Source organism: Hevea brasiliensis, chromosome 15 (assembly GCF_030052815.1).
Source record: "Hevea brasiliensis isolate MT/VB/25A 57/8 chromosome 15, ASM3005281v1, whole genome shotgun sequence".
Taxonomy (NCBI): Eukaryota; Viridiplantae; Streptophyta; class Magnoliopsida; order Malpighiales; family Euphorbiaceae; genus Hevea; species Hevea brasiliensis.
This window is the reverse complement of record NC_079507.1, coordinates 61,361,810-61,385,201: the sequence shown is the minus strand read 5'-3', so window position 1 is coordinate 61,385,201 and position 23,392 is coordinate 61,361,810. Positions and strand designations below refer to the sequence as shown.

Genomic DNA, 23,392 nt, shown 5'->3' with positions numbered 1-23,392 from the left:
TTTCCCACTTCCATTCTGGGATAGGGAGCTCTTGCAGCTTTCCTGACGGTCTCTGGTGTTCAAACTTCACCTTCTGACAAGTCAAGCACCTGGACACGAAGTCTACTATGTCTCTCTTCATGCCATTCCACCAATAACTATCTTTCACATCATGGTACATCTTGGTGGAGCCTGGTGGACATTGTACAGTATATAGTGTGCCTCTTGCATGATTTCATTTCTGAGATTGTCCACATCGGGCACACATATCCTAGAACCTTGCATAAAGGCGCCATTATTGGCAAACCTGAACTCACCATCTTCACCTTGCTGTACTCTTTTTATGATCTTCATCAATTATTGGTCTCTGTGCTGGGAAACTCTAACTCTATCCCGCAAGTCTGGCCTTACTGAAAAATAAGCCAATAAAACCCCATTATCTGAAAGATCTAGGATTAAACCTTGATCCATCAACTCATGTATTTCCTGAATCAATGGTCTTTTCTCTGCTGAGATGTGCGCCAAACTGCCAGAAGATTTTCTGCTCAAAGCATCTGCTACCACATTAGCCTTCCCAGGGTGGTACTGGATGGTGCAATCATAGTCTTTCAGAAACTCCATCCATCTCCTCTGTCTCAAGTTTAAGTCCCTCTGTTGGAAGATGTACTTCAAACTCTTATGGTCGGTGTATATCTCGCACACTTCACCATATAGGTAGTGTCTCCAGATTTTTAGTGCAAAGACTACAGCCGCCATTTCCAAATCATGGGTGGGGTAGTTCTGCTCATGCCTCTTTAGCTGCCTTGAAGCATAAGCCACTACTTTTCCATTCTGCATCAAAACACACCCTAGGCTAACTCTGGAGGCGTCACAGTACACGGTATATCCTTCACCACTCATAGGTAGTGTCAACACAGGGGCAGTGGTTAGACACTCTTTAAGCTTCTGGAAGCTCTTCTCACAGTCATCTGTCCAAATGAATGGAACATTCTTCTAAGTTAACTTAGTTAAGGGAGCTGCTATCCTAGAAAAATCTTGCACAAAACGCCTATAGTAGCCAGCTAGGCCCAGAAAACTTCGCACCTCAGTGACTGTTGTAGGCCTAAGCCAATCAGTTACAGCTTCAATTTTCTTGGGATCCACTTGAATACCTTCCCTCGAAACCACGTGTCTCAAGAATGAGATGCTTTCTAGCCAAAATTCACATTTTAAAAATTTGGCATATAGCTGGTGCTCCCTCAAAGTCTGCAATACCATTCTCAAGTGCCACACGTGTTCTTCCTCGGTCCGAGAGTATACCAAAATGTCATCTATGAATACGATGACAAAATGGTCCAAAAACGGCTTGAACACCCTATTTATCAAGTCCATGAAGGCTGCTGGTGCATTAGTGAGTCCAAAAGACATCACCAAGAAGTCATAATGACCATATCTTGTCCTGAATGCCGTTTTGGACACGTCCTCATTCCTGATTCTCACCTGATGGTAGCCTGATCGCAGGTCTATCTTGGAAAAGAATCTAGCCCCTTGGAGCTGATCAAACAGATCGTTGATCCGAGGAAGTGGATACTTGTTCTTCACAGTCACCTTGTTCAGCTGTCTATAGTCAATACACAATCTCAATGACCCATCCTTCTTTCTTACAAATAGAACAGGAGCACCCCAGGGTGAAGTGCTCGGACGTATGAAACTCTTGTCCAAAAGCTCCTATAGTTGCTCCTTTAACTCTTTCAATTCTGCTGGTGCCATCCTGTAAGGCGGAATTAATATGGGGTTTATACCTGGCACAACATCAATGCAAAACTCTATTTCCCTTCCTGGTGGTAACCCTGGAAGCTCCTCAGGAAAGACATCCAAGAATTCTCTGACAACAGGAACATTTTCCATGTTGACACCTTCTACAGATGTATCTCTCACCAATGCCAAATACCCTTGGCATCCATGCCTCAACATTTTTCTAACACTAATTGCTGACACCAAGTTATATGGAGCCACGCTCCTGTCACCATCAAAGCTAAACTCTTCCACACCGAGTATGTGGAAATACACCTTTTTGTTCCTGCAGTTTAAAGTGGCATAATGAGTTGCCAACCAATGCATCCCCAAGATTACATCGAAATCCATTACTGGTAGAGGAACCAAGTCTGCTGGGAGGATCTTTCCATCCACTACTACGGGACTACCCGGAAAAACCATATCTACATCTATGTTGTCACTAAGTGGGGTAGCTACCGACAAAGGACATTCTAAGGTTGTAGGGTGTCTACCCAATCTCATGGCAAACACAGGGGAGACAAATGAGTGCGTAGCACCCGGATCTATCAAAACACGAGCCTCATAGGAACAGACTAGTAGAATACCTGCCACAACTGCATTGGAAGCCTGAGCATCCTGGTGGGTCAGGGTGAAAACCCGAGCTTGACCCCTGAGTGGCAGAACCCTGATATTGACTTCTACCTCCTGATCTGCCTCTAAATCCACGTTCCCCTTGTCCTCGGCCCTGTTGGCCAATGAACTGACTGCCTGCCATGCTGGAAGCACTCGGATACAACTGACGAGGAACATTTGCAACAGAACCCTGTGACCCCATCTGTGGCTCGCTGAACACGGGGCATTCCCTAGCAAAGTGACTTGGTTGGCCACACCTGAAGCATACTCCTGAACCCATCATACAAGGTCCTGAATGTCCTCTTCCACACTGTGCACAAGGTGCCAAGGAGGATCCTGAACCAGACCCAGAACTGCTGTACCCCGAACTGTGACCACTGCTGGATCCATACCCTGGTCTGAACCCTCGGGATTTGTGTCTAAAATCACTCTTCTTATTCCTGCTTCTTCCTCTATAAGTAGTCTGGCCACCACTATCTGTAGTACCCATGTGGGAAACACCTGAAGAACCCTCTGCTCTGTTTTTCTTTGCTCTTCCGCTGTCATCCACAGCATAGCTAATCTCTATCTATTTGGCTCGATCAACCACCACATCAAAAGACTGATTCGACATCATGGCCAGGTTTGCATACCTCCTGTCAAGCCCCTTTAGGAATCTCTTCACCTTCATAGTTCCTGTAGCTACTGCTGTAGGGGCATACACCGCCGATTCGAAATTCAGAGCATATTCATCTATAGACTTGCCATTCTGTCTTAAGTCCTCAAAGGCCCACTGCTTTTGATCCCTGAAGCTTTCTGGCACAAACCGATTGATGAACAGTTCCACAAACTGAGTCCACGACAAACCCTCCATCCGAGGTAATATGTAGTCATTCATCCATTGTCTAGGCATAGGTCCCATGACATGCTGCATACACTCTATTAGTCTTCTATCAGTCAACTGCAATTTTGTTCCTGCCTATCTGCAGGAATCCAAAAACCGATATGCATCGTCTGACACATCATAAGTACCAGGCACCAACTTCTTAAAATTTATGATTTATTTGTAAGGTTCCCCCTCTTGGTGCGGTGGACTGCTGCTGCTGTGGAGGGTGGACCATATACTGCGCCATCATGTCGATGGTTCTCTATAACCCAGCTAGAGTAGCTGCCATGGGGTCCATGGGACCCTGTGCCATAAACGACTGATCCTGAACTGGTGGCAGCTGTTCTTCTACTTGAGCAGCTCTAGGCCTCCTACCCTGCCTCCTCGGGGCAGGCGCCTTATCCTGTGCTAACACCTCGTCAGACACATCTGGTTCTGGTGCAGTAGCAGCCCTCCTGCTTCTAAGCATTTTCCTGAAATTCAGCAGCATTAGCCCACAAAATTCAAAATTGCACATTACATAGCTCTATAGACTCATGTTTACACACAATATATAAAGCAAAAACTAGAAGCAAAGATGACAATGCAAGACGAATGTGAACCCTATTTTTTTGCATGTGACTCGTAGTAGACTCTTCCCAACACTTTAGATGAACATTCCCTAAGAATCTGGAGCCTAAGCTCTGATACCACATTTGTCACGACCCAACCTATGGCCTAGACCGGCACTAGGACCTTGGCCAGCCTAAAGCCCCCGAGGCTCGTAGTAAGCCTAACTATTCACTTAACCCAACTCTAAGGCCCATTTGGGCTCAATTTCAAGAAATCAACCGAACAGAGTCCGGCCATAAAATGGACCTTTCAACGGAGAGTTTTTGACTCACCCGACCTGTAAACACAATAAATACTCAATTGGGGAGCTCAGCTCACCCTCCACATACTCATCAGCATAAAAATAAATGGGAGCTCAGCTCCCTCATCCAATCCATCAAACATGCATAGAATATTAAGTTTACAGGTCCAAAATAACAATTTAGTTTACAGACCCAAATCAAATAAACATTTCTAACACATGCGAAAATTCTAAGATTTAACAAGTTTATACAAACATTAATAATCGACCTGCGAGGGAGAAAGGTTAACCTCAAAAATATCCTCCTGTGGCCTGGAAAAATATTGAACAGGAGTGAGCATTCGACTCAGGGAGTAAAATATCAATTTTAACCATAATCTCTATAACTATCTAAAACTAATGCAACCTGTAAAGTGAAATGCAACATCAGCAACAAATTCACATCATAACAGCAAAAAGATAATTTGGAGCACTCACACACCCGATAATATCAATCATAATATATGGGAGCTGATCCCCGATACAGCTCTCTTAAATCCAACCTGGTGCCAGCAAAGAACTCAAGCCGGACTTTCGCTTAATAAACCAAATCGAGGTCCCAGCGAAGAACTCAAGCCGTGACTACCCCCGAAGGATCGGGTCCCAGCGAAGAACTCAAGCCGTGACTACCCGTCCTATCCATAGTCCACACCACATCACACGCACGCCAACGCATGCACACTGCTCCAAATTACCACAACAACATACATGGCACTTTCACAGTTATGAATGCAACATAAATCGTGCCTAGGATTTATCTACATAGATATATGCATATAAGTGATGCATGGGCATGCTTAAACATATAATAATATCGAAATTACAATTAAAATTAATATTTTACTCACAGACTTGACAACGGTCACTGTGGCGGCTGGACGGAGGAAGAAAGCTGTCCCGGCTCACCTGATAATTATATTACAATTATTTAATACAATTGACTCAATACTAATCAAGAAAAGACCAAATACGTCCTAAGTCGTGCCGAAAATCCGGCGGAGTCTCCCCTATACCTAGGACCTACCCAACCTGCAAAAGGGCTCAAAACACACTTCTATATTCATAACCCATATATCCATAACTCAATCTCATCACACAGCCCCTCCTGGGCCCATCAAATCAATCATCCATCACAATATATAAAATTTCAATTTAGTCCTTATAATTGATCATTTTTGCAAAAACTACCCAAACAAGCTCTAAAAATTCTAAAACCTTGCCCCGCGGTCCCTAGCAATATTACTAAGCTATTGCAAAAAGAATCATAATTTTCTGGGCTACCACGAATATTTTATGGATTTTTAATCCTATTTAAGCACTAGAAAATTACGAAAAAGCAAGGTTCGGGTTTACCTTTGCCGATTCCGACTCCTGGGACGCGCTCGGGACGTCTGACAATGGGGGGTAGCCAAAACCTCGGTCCAATTCGGAGACTTTTCCTGTAATGGGTCTGTCTGGCCGGAAATTCACAGACCCGGACAACTGTCGAATTTCGGCGAATTGAGGATACCTACACGAAGCCCACAACACGGGGGTTAGTACATAAATTTTTCAGAAATTTCTAAGCTCATTTAATGCTCGGAAAAACACTACGAAGTTCCGTGGGACCCATCGAAAAACGGTGTCAAAAAATTTTGAAATTTATATCCCCGATAAGCTCTCGACGAGTGGAGCGCTCTAGTACTCTCGGTTTTCTCGTGGGGTTCACGGTTTGCGAGAAATCTAGTCCGAAAGTCAAAATGGGCTAAAACTTCCCAGGCAAAAATTGGACAAACCGCTCGATGGATTCTAGTGTTCTTGGTGTCTATGGAAAGCTCTCGACGAGTAGATGAGTTTAGACACAAGACCCGGTCCGATTGGTGGCCGAATCGACCGGATTTTGACCGGGAAGACGAACGGTCGCGCACACAAGGGAGGGGCGTTCGCATGGGTTTTCCGGCCGTTTGGGGCAGCGGCTGGCCGTGAAGAAGGGGTGGAGCGGTACGCCGGTGAGCTAGGGTGGCGGGGGAGGTTGCTGGCCGGCGGGCTGGGGCGGGAGGAGAGAGAAAACGGGAGAAAGAGAGAAGGAGGAGGAGACGCGCGCGGGAGAAAAAGAAGGAGAGGGAGCCGGTCCGATTCGATCGGTCCGATTCGGTTCGATTCGGCCTGTTCGATTCGAAATACAAAATTTTAAATTTTTACTCTGCCTCGGGACCGAAAACGAGGTCCAAAAATTCCGAAAAAATTTCAGAAAACTCAAAAAAATTCGTAGACTCCAAATATATTTTTAGTTTTGCCACGTGGTCTTTAAATAAATTTTTAAAAATAATCAAAGTTTATATTTTCGGAAAATCGAACCCGATTTTTAAAATCTGAAAAATCTCAAATAATTTCTTAAAATTTAAATAAAATTAAAATATCAATAATACTCATAAAATAATAAAATTTAAAATTTTGGGGTATTACAGCTTGTTTCCACTCTTCATGCTGGTAAGCTTCTTCATAACTTGTTGGATAAAAAACTACAAGATTACATCTCTCATATACTTCAGCAAGAGACTTAGTTTTCAAAATTGAAGAATCTATTGTGGAGTCAACATCAAGTGTAGAGTCTTCAATTGAATTTTGGGCATTTGAACTAGAACCAGCACCTGAATTCCCATTCAAATCTATCACAGGCTGTACCATATCAAATTTCTTCTGAGGCTCCCATTTATCCCAACTCCAGTAGGTGGATTCATCCACTTCTACATCTCTGCTCACTATGATTTTCTTGGTTTCAAGATTATAAACCCTGTAGCCTTTACTTTGTGTAGTATAACCAAGAAAAATGCCCTTTATTGCTTTATCATCCAACTTCCCTCTATTTACAGATGGTACATGAACATAACATAGAGAACCAAATATTCTTAGATGCTTTGCTGAAGGTTTAATACCCAACCAAGCTTCAATATGAGTCATGCCTGAAATTGATTTGGTAGAAAGCCTATTTAACAAATACACAGCCGTATAAACTGCTTCAGCCCAAAACATCGAAGGAAGCCTATTTTCAATCAACATACACCTTGCCATTTCCATAATCGTCCTGTTCTTCCTCTCAGAAACACCATTTTGCTCAGGAGTATAACTTACAGTCAATTGATGATGGATTCCAGCCTTTTCACAGAATTTATTAAACTCATGTGAAGTGTACTCCTTCCCATTATCAGATCTTAGTGTCTTGATCTTGCATCCATTTTGGTTTTCAACCAGATTTTTGAATTTCTTGAAGATTGAGAACACTTGGGACTTATTGGTTAAGAAATAGACCCAAGTCATTCTTGTAAAATCATCAATGAACAGCAAGAAATACAGATTCTGGCTTAAGGATGCAGTCCTCATTGGTCCACATAAATCAGTGTGAACCAATTTTAATTTATTTTTGGCTCTCCAAGCTTGATTAATAGGAAATGCCTTTCTGTGTTGCTTCCCCAACTCACAACTTTCACAAAGACCATCAATAACATGTAGTTCTGACATTTCCCTAACCATACCATATGACTGCATAAACCTTAAAGATCTCATATTGAAATGTCCATATCTTTTATGCCAAAGCACTAATTCATCAATTTTTGAAACATAAGCATGATCATTAACAGAAGCACAATTTAGAAGAAAACTATTATCCACCATTTTAATCCTTACTATCTCAACATCATTAGCATCATATATAATGCAGAAATTATCTCTAAAAGATAATGAATAGCCTATGTTTAACACTCAACAAGTTCTGATCCAAAACAGGAATAAAAGAACATCTGAAATTTGCTTTGTACTTTTCCTGGTTTGAATAGCCACATTACCCTTGCCTTGAGCCTCCACAATTGCTCCATTTTTAAGCTTCACTTTTGTTTTAATTGATCTATTCAGAACAGTAAAAAGATCTGCATCTTTGGCCATATGACTTGTACAACCACTATCTACCAACCATAGCTGCTTTGAAGATGCATTTGAAGCATGTGAAGCCACAAATAAGTGATCATGATGTTGTTGAGTCTCCTCAGTAAAGTTTGCTTGCTGGAAAGCTTGTTGTTGTGACTGATTCTGCTTAAGCCTGCAGAATTTCTCTATATGACCATGCTTCTTACAAAATCCGCACTGTGTTTTTCCTTTATCCTTAATCCAACAATCCCTTTCAAGGTGGTTTGTCCTTTTGAATACTGGACATGGTGGAAATTTCCCTCTCTTAATTGTGTCTTTAGAGCTAGAACCCTCTGGAGCTTTTCCTTTCCCATCTTTATCATTAAAAGCTTTCTTCTTGTCCTTAGATCCAACATTGGGCTACTTTCCATTAATTTTTGCTTGAAAAGCACCTTCAGTGACACCTTCAACTCTTATTGAAGCTCTCTGCTCTTATGCCTGAAGCTTGCTAATCAATTCAGCTATGGTGAGCTTTTTCAAGTCACAAGACTCCTCAATAGTTGTTATTTTAGCTTTAAATTTATCTAGAACACTGATCATAATTTTCTCAACTACCTTTTGATCAGTGAGCTCTTCATCATAAAGTCTCATCTAATTAACTAAATCCATCAACTTTGTTGAGTAATCTTTAACAGATTTAGACTCCTTTATTTTAAGCATCTCAAATTTTCTTTTTAAAGTGAGGAACTTGACTGATTTTACTCTATCACTCCCTTCAAACTCTTCTTTCAACTTATCCCAAGCTTCCTTTGCTGTTTCACAGGCCATAATTCTGAAAAAGGTAGCATCTGTCATGGCTGAATGGATATAGGTGAGAGCCTTATTTTTCTTTGCTTTATCTTCCTCATACTTCTTAATCTGTGCCAAAGTGGGATCACTTCCAAGAGGAGGTGGATTTGCATCTGATTCTACAGACTCCCACAAATTCATTGCTTTCAGAAAAGATCTCATCTTCACTACCCAAACTGGATAATTGTCTCCATTGAAAGAAGGAGGTGCTATGAAAGAAAAACCAAACATTTTCACTCACACTTATTGTTTAGCACTCAAACTCACAAGATTTTTTTTTTCTTTTTTTTTTTTCAAACCTCACAGCCCTTAAGGTTCAAGCTCTGATACCATTTGTTAAATTTCAGAGCAGAAAAATGAGAGAACTAAACATAAGTTTTCTAGAATAAAACATCTGCACTCACACACTTTCATTAACATAAAGCTCCTTGTATAGGAGACACATTACAAAAGCAGTACATGAGCCATACCTACTGCAGAATTACTTTTCAGAATTTACTCCATAAATTATGCATTATCACTCTTTTACACCAAACATTATACTAACTAAAGTTAACATACAAAATATCTTTGACTTTTGAGTCTCTAAGGAAACTCTTACAGCTCTAACAAGTTTTTTGGAAAATAAATATAGTATATGACTCATTTTGCTAACTGAGATCTGTCCTAGTCTAGAATGAAGAACATATATATCAACACCATTTATTGCATTTACAGAAGACAAAAAACTCTTTTTATTGATTGGAGAATTAGAGAGAGTGGTATTTACAGAATGTGATAAAGGGATGCAATTGTTTTTTAAGTTTATTCAAGTAACAATTAATCGTGAAAGGAGAGAAACTAAGCCTGTTCAATTTGTAAAGTCCATCTGCTTCTTTTGCCACGACTATTACAGCATCAGTCACAAGGTCCTGGAACAAACAAGAAGAAGAATGAAACGTAAGCTTTATTTTTGTGGTTTTAAGTTGCTTGCTAACAGACAATAAATTGTATTTTAAGGTTAGAAGGAAAAGTGTATCTTGAAGTGTCAGATTAGCATGTAAAACAATTTGGCCATGTTCAAGCACTTGAGTAGCAGAACCATCGGGTAAATGGACTGAGATAGGTGTTCTAAGAGAATGAACGGAATAGAACAGAACTTGGTTAGGTGTTATGTGGTCAGTAGCACATGTGTCTACTATCCATGTATTGTAATCACATTCCTTTGCACTACAAACACTTAATGAATTAAAGTTACTAGCAAAAGTTGTCAAACTCTGAAGATTAGGGCTTGAATAAGAAGGTCCTACTGTAGTTTTATATGGCTGACCAACTACTGCAGCTGCTACTGAAGCTTTGCGCTGTACTAGCTTCTGAATTTCATGTTGAATAGATCCCAGCATTGAACTCAGCTCTTCAATCTTGCTACTAATTATCATCTACAACTTCAAATGGTGTATCAACTTGAGAAAATTCCACAGCTCCAGGAAATTTATTATTAACAATAGGTGTTGTATTGGATTTATATTGCTTAGTTGACTTGTTGGTTCTTATTTCTGAATTTGAACCAATCTGGGTAACCTAATCCATGTTACAAAAATCACAGTGCCCCTTTTTCGGATCATACTTTCTATGTTCCTTCTTATTGTGACTGAGGCTGCGTTTTGTTAAATAATGGTGCTGAATAATTCATCTCAGTAAAACTTGTGAGAACTTGCTTTTGTGTTTCAAACTTCAAAATCATAGAGTAAGCCTTATTTATTGAGGGGAGTGGATGCATCATCAAAACTTGATTGCGTACTTGCTCAAATGCATCATTAAGCCCCCATTAAAAATTGCATCAGCCTATTTTTGTTCAAAATCTCTGTAATGTCCTTTGAAGCGCCACATGCACGAGGCAAAACATCAATACTGTTCAATTCATCCCAAAGTTTTTTAAGCTTGGTAAAATACACTACAACGGAGGGATTTACTTGAAATTGAGGAAATCTTCCTTTGCAGTTGATAGATCAACGGCCCATTGCTTTCTCCATATCATTCGAGATCTAATCCCACAACTCCTTAGATGAAGTTGTGCATATGAAGGCTTATGCAAGTTCTTTGGATATTGAATTCAATATCCACGATGTGACCATGTAATCACACCTCTTCCACTGCTTGTAATCATCCGTTCCTTTAGCTGGAGTTGTTATGGTTCCATCAACAAATCCAAGCTTTTGCTTGGCTCCAAGACCTATCCTCATAGCTCGTCCAGGATCTGTACTTGCTCCCCACCAGCGGTGCAGTTTCCAAGACCATAACCAGATGATATGAGTTTTGCAAATACATCGGATCACCAGTTCCATTCACTCGATTGCGGCAACCTTCGCTTCCAGTAGTGATATTTCTACGAGCATCAACAACTTCTCCCATCTCTGAAATCCTAGATTTTACCTCTCTTTAATGGAGTTTAGAAGAAAACGAGAAACAGAGAAAAATATGAAAAGAACCGTCACTCTAGATCTAGATCTGCTCTTATGCCATGGAGGTAAATGACAAATTTCCCATTTAATAAATTCTAAAAGAAGCTTCCAGAATCTGCAGCATCAACTCTGCTACTGCTACTGCACACATCATAATCTCTACATGATTGTGTTTTAAATTATGTTGCTTGTGCTCTATACAAGAATTTCCCATTAACAATATGCTTTAGCTAGTTAATATCGTAAATAAAAACAAATGGATCGGTCCGACTAATCAAATTCAAATTAAATCCAAAATTATATATATATATATATATTGGAGTAGATTATAATTATTGATTTAAATTTAATATTTATAAATTTAATTATATATGAGATTTTCACGCTCAAATTAAAAAGTGATAATTAAGAAAAAAATTTTTTAATAATTTTAATTCATAATAAATCAAATTTAAATAATTTTTCTCAAATAATACATCTCTTAGAAAAGCTCTAATATCATAAGTTGGATGGAGAATATATTGAAGACATTGTATCTAGGTGATGAAGAGTCATGAAATTGATTCAAATATAGCAATAAATGGTTACATGGTCCGTTTGGATTCGGTGGTGTTGGTTATAACATTCACATGACATAGCCAAGAAACAAATTGGACTTTTCTTTTACTTCTTCTCCATAAATTAATATCCTTGAAACTCGTAAACACCATCCATATAATTTGGACCTGGTCTTTTACCATTGATACCATCTTCCTTTTCTTTCTTTCTTTCTTTCTTTCTCATCTCTTTACAATCGTACGTTCTTTCTTTTTCTCTTTCTTTTACAAAACATGGTGAGTCGTTTTATCAAAATTCTGATTCCATAATCTGCATTTGCAAATGCTTACATGCAGATGTTGTTGCAGGAAATTAAAGTTTATATATATAAAAGAAAAAGGGTACGACAAATATTAAGTAAATAATGGCTTCCTTCTCTTCCCAACCTTCTAAGAAAGCCATACGCACCCCTGGAGGCTCTAATGGTGGCTCCCAGGGAAGTCGTTCTTCCAATGGGCAAACCGTGAAATTTGCGAGAAGAACTTCCAGTGGCCGCTACATTAGTCTTTCCAGAGAAGACCTTGATGTGTCCGGAGATATATCAGGTGATTACATGAACTACACGGTACACATTCCTCCCACACCAGACAATCAGCCAATGGACACGTCCGTGGCTGTGAAAGCTGAAGAGCAGTATGTCTCCAATTCTCTCTTTACGGGTGGATTCAACAGTGTAACACGCGCCCATCTCATGGACAAGGTGACAGAATCTGAGGTCACACATCCTCAGATGGCTGGAGCCAAAGGCTCTTCATGTGCAATGCCTGCTTGTGGTGGTAAGATCATGAAGGATGAGAGGGGAAATGATGTTATCCCTTGTGAATGCAGGTATACATATACCAAGTCTTTTACTTTTCTTCTTCTTCTCAAGTTCTCACAGGTTTTCTTTTTTCATTTACGACAATGTGTGCTTTTCCAGGTTCAAAATTTGCAGGGATTGTTATCTGGATGCCCTAAAGGAGACTGGTTTATGTCCAGGATGCAAGGAGCCTTACAGAGTTGGAGATTATGATGATGACGTTCCTGATTTTTCTAGTGGAGCACTACCTTTGCCTGCTCCTAATAAAGGTGATAACATGACAATGATGAAGAGGAACCAAACTGGAGACTTCGATCACAACCGGTGGTTGTTCGAAACAAGTGGTACTTATGGCTATGGTAATGCGTTCTGGCCTCAAGATGACGTGTACGGTGATGATGGGGATGAAGGGCTCAGGGGAGGCATGTTAGAAAATATGGATAAGCCTTGGAAGCCCCTCAGTCGCAAAATGACAATGCCAGCATCCATTATGAGTCCTTACAGGTAAATATATAACAGGCTCAATTTCTTTACATTTGAACAAATTTGATTCTTTTCTGCTCCATAATGTTGAAATGAAGATGATAACTGTGCAGGTTATTGATCGCGGTTCGATTGGTGGTTCTGGGATTCTTCTTGAATTGGAGAGTTAACAATCCAAATGAAGATGCAAGATGGTTGTGGCTTATGTCAGTGGTGTGTGAAATATGGTTTGCCTTCTCCTGGATATTGGATCAAATTCCCAAGCTTAACCCTGTCAATCGCTCCACTGACCTTGATGTTCTTCGCGACAAGTTTGAAATGCCATCACCCTCTAATCCCACCGGTCGCTCTGATCTCCCTGGAATAGACATGTTTGTTTCCACTGCTGACCCTGAGAAAGAGCCACCCCTTGTCACTGCCAACACCATCCTTTCAATTCTAGCAGTTGATTACCCTGTAGAGAAGGTGACTTGTTATATATCTGATGATGGAGGTGCACTCCTCACTTTTGAGGCAATGGCTGAGGCTTGCAGCTTTGCTGATCTATGGGTTCCATTCTGCCGAAAACATAATATCGAACCAAGGAATCCTGATACCTACTTCAGCTTAAGAGTTGATCCAACCAAGAACAAGAGCAGGCCTGATTTTGTGAAAGATAGGAGACGGATAAAAAGGGAGTACGACGAGTTCAAGGTGAGAATCAATGGACTTCCAGACTCGATAAGGAGGAGATCAGATGCTTTTAATGCAAGAGAGGAAATGAAAATGTTGAAGCACATGAGGGAGAGTGGAGCTGACCCTTTAGAGCCTATAAAGATCCAGAAGGCCACTTGGATGGCAGACGGCACGCACTGGCCTGGAACTTGGGCTTCACCTGCTCCTGAACACTCCAAAGGTGACCATGCTGGAATTCTTCAGGTAGCTTATTTATTTATTTATTTATTTTTCCACTGGGATTCAATTAGGGTTCGAAAACAAAACCTTAAAATCTTGGAGATGAATATGAAGTCCATTTCTCTCCTATAATTATTGAATGTGGATGCAGGTGATGCTTCAGCCCCCTAGCGCTGACATACTAATGGGAGGGGCAGACGACAAGATTATAGATTTCACAGATGTTGATATACGGCTTCCTATGTTTGTATATGTCTCTCGTGAAAAGAGACCAGGCTACGATCATAACAAGAAAGCTGGTGCCATGAACGCCTTAGTCCGAGCATCTGCAATTCTATCTAATGGTCCCTTCATTCTCAACTTGGATTGTGATCACTATATCTACAACTGCAAAGCCGTCAGAGAAGGAATGTGCTTCATGATGGATAGAGGTGGTGAAAACATCTGCTACATTCAATTCCCCCAGAGATTTGAAGGCATTGATCCCTCTGATCGATATGCTAATCACAATACTGTATTTTTCGATGGACAAATGCGTGCCCTTGATGGCGTGCAGGTATATGATGGTATCCATTCATAATTTGTTCCAATTGTTTGACATTTCTAAGAAATGGGAATGAATCTTTCTTACTTGATGAGCACAGGGCCCAGTTTACGTGGGAACCGGTTGCATGTTCAGAAGGTTTGCATTGTATGGATTTGAACCTCCAAATCCTGACAAGTATGAGCAGAAGAACAACAATGGTGCTGAAACCCGTCCACCGACAGCTACAGACTTTGACCCTGATCTTGATTTGAACCTATTGCCCAAGCGGTTTGGAAATTCCACAATGTTGGCCGAGTCTATACCCATTGCTGAATACCAAGGCCGGCCCCTTGCTGATCATCCTGCTGTCAAGTATGGACGTCCACCTGGTGCTCTGAGAGTGCCACGCGAACCGCTTGATGTTACTACTGTTGCTGAAGGTGTCTCAGTAATTTCTTGCTGGTATGCTTTTCTTGATTTCTTTTTATTTCATCTTCATAAAGAATACAATAACAATGTGGCGGGCGTTAGGTATTCATTTCTGCAATTGAAATCTATAAATATTATCACAGGTACGAGGACAAGACCGAATGGGGTGATCGCGTGGGATGGATTTATGGTTCAGTTACAGAAGATGTGGTGACAGGTTACCGTATGCACAACCGCGGATGGCACTCAGTTTACTGTGTGACCAAGCGAGATGCATTTCGTGGATCAGCTCCGATTAACCTCACTGATCGACTCCATCAGGTGCTCCGTTGGGCTACAGGCTCTGTTGAGATTTTCTTCTCCAGAAACAATGCCTTTCTCGCCTCGGGGAAGCTCAAAATACTTCAGCGCCTTGCCTATCTTAATGTCGGCATCTACCCATTCACTTCTATATTCCTGATAGTCTATTGTTTCCTGCCTGCGCTCTCCCTTTTCTCAGGATTCTTCATTGTGCAACACCTTAGCATTGCATTTTTAGCCTACCTCCTAACTATAACTATTTGCCTTATCATGCTTGCAATCCTCGAGCTGAGATGGTCTGGCATAGCATTGGAAGAGTGGTGGAGGAACGAACAATTCTGGCTCATCTCCGGAACAAGTGCTCACTTCGCCGCTGTTGTGCAGGGCCTTCTCAAGGTGATTGCAGGGATTGAAATTTCTTTCACATTGACTTCCAAGTCTGCAGGAGATGACAATGACGACATTTATGCAGAATTGTATTTGGTAAAGTGGACTTCATTGATGATTCCACCAATTGTCATTGCAATGACCAACATAATTGCCATTGGCTTTGCATTTATAAGGACCATTTACAGCACAACCCCACAATGGAGCAAGTTCATCGGTGGAGCTTTCTTTAGCTTCTGGGTGTTGGCTCATCTGTATCCTTTTGCTAAAGGTTTGATGGGAAGGAGGGGGAAGACACCCACGATTGTGATTGTTTGGTCTGGTCTCATTGCAATCACACTCTCTTTGCTTTGGATGGCCATTAGCCCCCCAACGGCCACCGCTACCACAGCTGACGGTAGTGCGAGAGGGTTTCAGTTTCCATGAGCACAAAACATCAAAGGCTGGATTTGAAGAGTAAACAAAACAAACTGGATCATGGAACTGAAAGAGTCCTAGTACATTCAACTGTAGAATTGAAGAAATCATGAATGCGAAGTCTAAGAAACAGGCTGTACAAGAAATTTGTGCAATTATTGTTCTTCCTTTCCTTTAGCTTTCTAATGTGTTGTAAACTACAAAAGCCGAAAAGAGTAAAAAACAGGCACAGGAAACAGCTATTTTACATTGAAAAATACAAGTGCATGAATGTTTGTAGAACAGAACATTATATTAAATGTAGCAGTGAATGTTAATGCCAAAACTTTGGCAAGTGCTTTTTGCAAAGACAATGAATATAATATCTTTGTCTGTCAATTAGAACAAACCTGTATAAAGATTGCAATTTTCCAACCCACCATTCCCCAACTTCCACACTTTCAGTTTTGAACCCTTCAAACATGATGCACCAAAAATGGAGTTTACGAGGCCAATAACATAGTTGCACTTGCATATATTTACTTACCCACCAACCCCCTTCCAATTTAAAGCCAAAATAATAAAACAAACATATCTATATATATATATATATATATATATATATATATATATATATATATATAATAAAGCGGAGCACCAAAATAGGCTCATAACTTACTACCATGAGACCTCTTATTATTGTAAAATTGAATCTTTATATTAGTGCCACTTGACATAATATTAGAGCCACACCAAAGATTTAACAAAACGCTAAGAATTTTTGAAATAAAATATTCAACCCTTTGTATTTCTTTATTTTCTTGACTCTGTCTCCCTCATTTATTTACTTGAATTTAACTAATTCTCTCTATTTTATTTTAGGTAGTCTTTTAAATATCAACTCTCCCACCCTCCGGCTTCAGGTGTCGCAAAATATATAATAGCAAAACTAATAAGGTTATTCAAGCAAAATATTGATGCATGGAATTTAATGTTCTTTGTGAAGCATTTTTGTATAATTGCATATCGCTTAGTTTTTTTTATATATATGTTTTAGGAGTTAATTAGGACTAAAATCAATAACAAATAACCTGAGAATATGTTTAATATCAATAGCAGAATATAATGTATGCATTTTATTTTTTCTGAATAAAAGCGTGCAAATCAAATTTTTATAAATATTTTTTTTCTTCAAAAAGTTGTGAATAGTATTTATTCCAAATACATAGTCCACAAATAAAAGAACAAAATTGTTTTTATACTAATTTTTTTTATCATACAAATTTTATTTTGTATGTTATAATTGCAAATAAAATTAAAAAAATGTAGAACCAAAATGCATAAAAAAAAAAATTTAAAAATGCAATCAAATGATAAAGTGACATCCTACAATTTTATACAATAATAATTTAAAAATAAAAAGATTTTGCAACGCGCGGGCTAATGTCTAATTAGATATAATTGTGAGAATCTCAATCCTATTAGTTACATGATAAGAAAGACATAAATTTTTACCCGTTTACACTGTTTCAAGCTCCCACTGTGAGCAATGACTAAACAACTTACACTATAATAGTCCTGGCGGGTGTAATTTCCCTCTGTACTTTAAGAGAGCCATCTCCATATTCTAAATATCTGACTGCTCAAATGGGACACGCACAAACAACTGCCCATGCAGGGTAACCACAGCAGATGTCTGATGTGGATCAATTCTTGAAGGTAAGCTGACAACCTGAAAGCAGAATCCATTGTTACATTTCATTTGGTAAACAGCCTCATTTTCAACTCATGGAATAAACAAGATTCATATAGCAAATTAGCTGTTTATTTTTTTTCTTCCATTACAATATTGCTTGGTAAAATAGTAATATCACTCACCAAGTGACCTCAACATGCTAAGGAACTCCATCGGACCATGAACAAAAAAAAAAAGAAATTTGAATTCATTGATCTTTGACATACCTTCTTAAAAGGTGTGACACCCCAAGGATTATCCAGTTGCTCTGGTTGACCAGATATAATCAAGCGTCCAGCTGGATCAGACTGCACATGCACCTGAAAAATAAATATCCTGTCAACACCAACAACTCAAGGAAAAAACTCAAAAGAACAAAAAAGCTTTGTGGTGTTGTGAAAGAAGCTAAGAAAATGAGAAGAGGGCTGCACAAGAGATGCATCTCTCACCTCCTCGCGCAAAAGCCCGGGAACTAAAGCATATATTTCATAGCAGTCATTCTGTGTATGGTAAAAAATTTAAACCAAATTTAGAACTCAATAAGAGAAGTTTAAGGATCAATATTTGAGTGTATAACTCATTTGATTTGAAGTAGAAAAAAAATCTGACAGTTCTTTGCACATTGATCTTCACCCAATCAGCCGGAGGTCCAATGTCCATGACCATTGTATCTGCCCTGCCAAAAGAAAAACACAATTTTAGCACTTCCAAATTGAGGGCATTACATTTCACAATTGATCAACACCTGAGACTACAAAGTAACCAGTGATCATAACTGTAGTTTCATCGTTTTCATATAGGGAACATGGACAGCACGCTCAACATTTGATGGCCTTTTACGCTTCAGTAAACCTGAGCCAACAATCCAAGTTCAGAGAGCACCATTTTGCATTTAATGTACTGAAGATGCTAATCCAGTTAATTAGCTATACCATTCAATTTTAGCTGCTTGTCACCCTTTGGTGTAGAACTAGAGTTCTTATCCTAACTCACAAAAAAGAAAAAGAAAAGAAATAACAAGTTAAGGAAAAAGAATGTCTTGCTGAAATGATAAGCATACAACGTGACGGACAAAGGCAAAAATTAATAGCACAAGAACCTATAAAAAAAAAAATTAATCATCAAGTTTAGAAGTTCTCCACACACCCTGATGATTGCATCACAAACCTGACCATTACCAAGAAGACGATGGGAGTGCCATCCCTGCATGGCACGAGCCGCAGCATCCCTCCGTGCCCTACCCGATCCAAGAGCTTGACTTCCTGGTGCCTGCAATGAAATTTTTAGCTTTAGGACAATAAACTTGGCTCCTGGCAGAACAAATTTAAATTCATATGAATAACAAACAAAAAAAGACATGTAATATCCTCACCTAAGAGAAGGAAGCAACAGAATCTACATTCTACTTACAAAGATAGAAGCAAACAAGCAAGGAAATATGCAAAACAAGAGCAAATGAAATGAGTATGTTATGCATCATAAAATCCAGTAAGGTTATGACATCAAAATTATGCCTTAAATAACATATCCTTAAAGAAGGCAACTAGAAACAGAGCCGAAGACACCACACCAATCTAGAGTTATAAAAAACTATTTTCCACTTTCGAACCACCAGAAAGAGATTCCAGAAAAATGATCTCTTATGCCATAACTTCCATACGGCAAGATATCCCTTGTTCCACATAGCAATTTGTTCTACTCAAAGATCAAGCCCTCAATGCAACAGCATTGAGTTCATGGATGTTAGACTGAAATTAAAGAATACATCAACAAAACTGAAACCTCCATAATCTTCATTATTACCTGATTTTCAACTGTAATAGGAGGCTCTGTCAAGGAAGCATCAGAAAAAGGAAGCTCACCAGAACGCATTTTATGTTTTTCATATTCAAGTAATGCCTGCATAAAATGATCATGAACCCAAGAAGTGCACAACAGAAATAGAAAGCTGTGACTTCATGGATAATCCTAGCAATTAGAGCACAACCTTCTCATAGAAAATTCGGAATGTCCAAGAGACAGTAGTGCAGGTCCTGTTCAATCAAAAACATAATGAAGAATTAGACTAAGTCAAAATGACTAAGAAATGCTATGCAAAAGAGCAATAACTTTGACCATCATAATCAAACCAAAGCATGGATATTCAGGGATTATATGATTCTAGTAATCTAGTAAAGAAACTTATAGGGTCATAGTAATAGGAACACTTCTTTCCAGCATCCAAATCCAACAAACTCAAACACTATCAATGAAAGGATTAATTATCCAATCAGTTTTCATCTCTTTCAAAACAATGACAATGACACAATTATCCAGCAGACAATCATAGTAATTTCCTATTTAAGCATGCATTAGTTAAATGATTGCTCCCTACCACCTAATCCAAGAAACTCTGAAATAATATAGAAGTCAGATATCAACTAAAGTCAAAGCTATCCTCACTTTGGGGGTCTGAATGATTCTCCCACTTGCCGCCATAACTTGCATGAAGTCACCTGTAGATGATCATAAACAAAAAGAAATCCAATGATACTTTCCCAGAAGCAACAATCAGATGCATGATTTTCTAAAAGGTCTATAACTGATTAAACGTCACATGAAACTACATTTAAGAAATTTTTTATGCCGCATCAACAATAAAAAGTCATTAATATTCACCAGAAAGTTGCAGAAAGATAATCAAGCAGATGCTGAAATCAAGAACTGTGGAAGTTGGAAATAATGCGAATGAGAAAAACAATGTTCAATTTAGCAAGTCATTTAGGTAAAAGCAACTAAAAAAAAAAGTCATTTAGAGAAAAGTACCAAAAGGTCAGTGTTCTTCATAAAGGTCAGACACATTTTTACTATTACACTATAATTTCACTTTCTGAAATTCCATTTTCCAAACAAGTTCAACTTTATGGAAAATGTTTTTAAATGTCCCTCATACCATTAACCATTCACCATAAAAAGTTCTAAGTTCTTTTTAATACCAAGCCATTATTAATGATCCTTTTATTATCAATAATTAATAGTACACTCCTAGTTATTAATAAAAATAAACTGCTAATTCCGTAGTAAGAGAACTAAACAACGATCATAAGAACCAATGCGTTTGAAGTTGTTAACAGATCACTGGACGTAGTACACTTGGAATTTTAATAATTTGTGTGCTGTTAACTATTGATTACAAAAATATTAGTAGAAATGCTTTTAATCAGAAGCAGAAGAGAGAAAAAGGAGGAGGGGGTGGGGGGAGGGGGGGGTGTGGGGTGAGAGATAAAAAGATCAATTTGGTAAATCTGTTTATAGGAGGGAGTATGAATGGTATGTATTATTTTTTCTACCTATTGGCTTAGTAGTCTACTGATAGAGTGCCTATCTCATGGTACAAGAAGTCAAGGGTTCAAAACCTAGCATCCTCTTCCCATCTAAGAAATTTCTCATGGATAAAAATAAAAAAGTATTTTGCTTTATAAAGTTAAACTAATTTGGTGAAAACAAAATATTAAAAAAAAAAAAAAAGATCTCATTGGCCAAATAAAAGTTCAATGAAATGCAAGCTGCATGAAACAAACACAGAAAAGGAATTACTCATCACAAAATCAAACTGATTAATTATTTTACAATGTACCACAAAAAAAATTAACTGATAAATTCCCTTTCCAATCTTCAAAGCAAGTATCATTCATTTATATATGAATACACGACAGCTTGCTCTGATCTGATCTATAAACCATCCACCATATGGATCTGAAACTATTAGATGCTATTCAACTCAAAGTTACAGCGCAATCAAATAAAGTAGAAAACTGTTATGGCTCAAATTAAGTCCCTGATGTCTAATATGTCTGACACAGTTAATCAAGACTGCACATCAAAAGTAAACCCTTTGAACTATGTGCATACGCTTTATATTTTGTTATTAACAAAGACATAAACTTCTACGAAGCATTGCAAACAAATGAAGCCTGATAGAAGATGAAGAATTTTCATAGAAAGAGAGAGAAAGATGACATACCCGTTCATAGCCTCCCAGTTTAACTACTGCTGCCCATAACCTAAGTCAAATGAAAAGGCCGGATAACTAACATACAGTTGAAAGGGTTTCTAATGAACGCCACTTAAGCTTTCAAATAAATAAATAGAAATCGAATAAAAAATAACAACTTACTTGAGCAAATTCAGTTCTTCTTTGTAAAACTTTGGGGCCTTGAATTCTAAGTGATTCTCTTTATAAAAAGTTTCAACCTCTTTCATAAACGCAGCTTGCTCATCTTCTGTTCCTGACTCATAGCCCTCAGCTGAAGAAGTTTCCACCAGGAATGATTTGTTTGGAGTGTTCATGGTGGCTTCATACTCTTCAACCAAGTTGGGATTTGGCATCACCCTTTTAATTTGTGTCTGTGGAAACAAATCCACCTTGGTCACCACGTCTTTCAATGCCTCCACCTTCTTATCAACTTCAACTTTCTCATCTTCTTCAGCTTTGGTCTCTAACGACTTCTCATTCAATATATGAATATGATTATCCTCTTTTTTAAAATTTGCATCAATGTTAATTTCATTGGCAACATTGTCAGCATTATCCTGAGCAGTAATTACATTTTCCTGGATTTTACTATCACTAGCAGCTTCGCCAGCCTTGTTATCAAGAAAGGTCTCAGGACTTTTGGCATCATGAATTTCTGCAACCTTTTCAGCAAGGAGTTGTTCCTCTACTTGAACAACTGTGTTGTCTATTGCATCTTTCGTAACATCATCCTTGTCATCTGCCCCCAGTTCCCCATTTTTGACAGGGTTTTGAGCTTCCTGATCCCCAGGGTGAGACAAAGGAGGGACTTTGGCTTCCCCTTCAAGTAGTGCATCATTTAGATTGATACTGAGTGTTTCATCCACATCTTTTCCCGCTTCTTTGGTATCCACCATTTCATTACTACTCATGTCTACAATAAAAAAGTATAATATTGCTACCAAAATCCGTATGGAAATTCAACAACCAACCCAACCACCCTTGGTAAAGAGAACGGAAGCTGAAACCCTAAAAAGACCCAGAACCAAAAAAAAAAAAAAAGACTTAGCTCGTAAAGCCAAGAACAAAAGAGAGGAGAAAGTTTGGAGTCTGGAAAAGAAATTACATGCAAAAATTGGTAAGAAAATCACAAAAACAGAAAACAGAGAAAAAAAGAAAAAGAAAGAATGCGAGGGAAAAAGAAGCATACACTTTCAAGAGTACAACGTTCTCAACGAAGCATCACCTGAGTCCAACCACAGCGCTTTAACCAGCAGCCAGAGAATAAGCAACAGAGAGTTGGTGTCTCTATTTTGTATTTCTCGTGCGTGAGTGAGTGTTTTCAGTTTTCTTTCCCAAAGAGAAGAAATGGCACGGTGATAGTGTCTGGCAGACCAGAGAGGGAAAGAACCAAGGATAGAGTTCAGAGCACCCAACTCACGAAGGCGTTTTTTGTTTATCTGACCCTTTCCCCCGATAGAGGCACAGTTGATTTCGTGCAACCAAAAGAAAACGCACAGTCGCAGGTGATTTCCAACTCCAACTACAGCTTTAAACAA

At 38.9% G+C, this 23,392-nt stretch overlaps 2 protein-coding genes across 7 annotated transcripts; one reads left to right on the top strand and one right to left on the bottom strand.

The window, feature by feature from the left end:
* Nucleotides 1–12,226: 12,226 nt before the first annotated feature.
* On the top strand, nucleotides 12,227–16,568 carry LOC110632272 (cellulose synthase-like protein D4). The gene is made up of 6 exons (XM_021780430.2): nucleotides 12,227–12,718; nucleotides 12,810–13,193; nucleotides 13,286–14,090; nucleotides 14,218–14,622; nucleotides 14,711–15,054; nucleotides 15,165–16,568. The coding sequence occupies exons 1-6, from the start codon at nucleotides 12,255–12,257 to the stop codon at nucleotides 16,132–16,134; spliced, it is 3,372 nt and encodes a 1,123-aa protein (XP_021636122.2). The 5' UTR covers nucleotides 12,227–12,254; the 3' UTR covers nucleotides 16,135–16,568.
* Nucleotides 16,569–17,475: 907 nt separating this feature from the next.
* LOC110632250 (AT-rich interactive domain-containing protein 5) lies at nucleotides 17,476–23,360 on the bottom strand. Of its 6 annotated transcripts, none has more exons than XM_058136264.1 (13): nucleotides 23,044–23,360; nucleotides 21,996–22,943; nucleotides 21,843–21,882; nucleotides 20,282–20,334; nucleotides 19,827–19,872; nucleotides 19,643–19,738; nucleotides 18,986–19,108; nucleotides 18,772–18,823; nucleotides 18,616–18,691; nucleotides 18,449–18,515; nucleotides 18,289–18,339; nucleotides 18,067–18,159; nucleotides 17,476–17,836 (listed from the first exon to the last, which is right to left on the bottom strand). In XM_058136264.1, exons 2-13 carry the CDS (start codon nucleotides 22,763–22,765, stop codon nucleotides 17,732–17,734), a joined length of 1,572 nt encoding a protein of 523 aa, XP_057992247.1. In that variant the 5' UTR covers nucleotides 22,766–22,943; nucleotides 23,044–23,360; the 3' UTR covers nucleotides 17,476–17,731. The 6 variants fall into 6 exon arrangements, with proteins under 6 accessions (XP_057992247.1, XP_057992245.1, XP_057992246.1 ...); XM_058136262.1 differs by having other exon boundaries at nucleotides 21,996–22,862; XM_058136263.1 differs by having other exon boundaries at nucleotides 23,080–23,360.
* Between the last annotated feature and the right edge of the window lie 32 nt (nucleotides 23,361–23,392).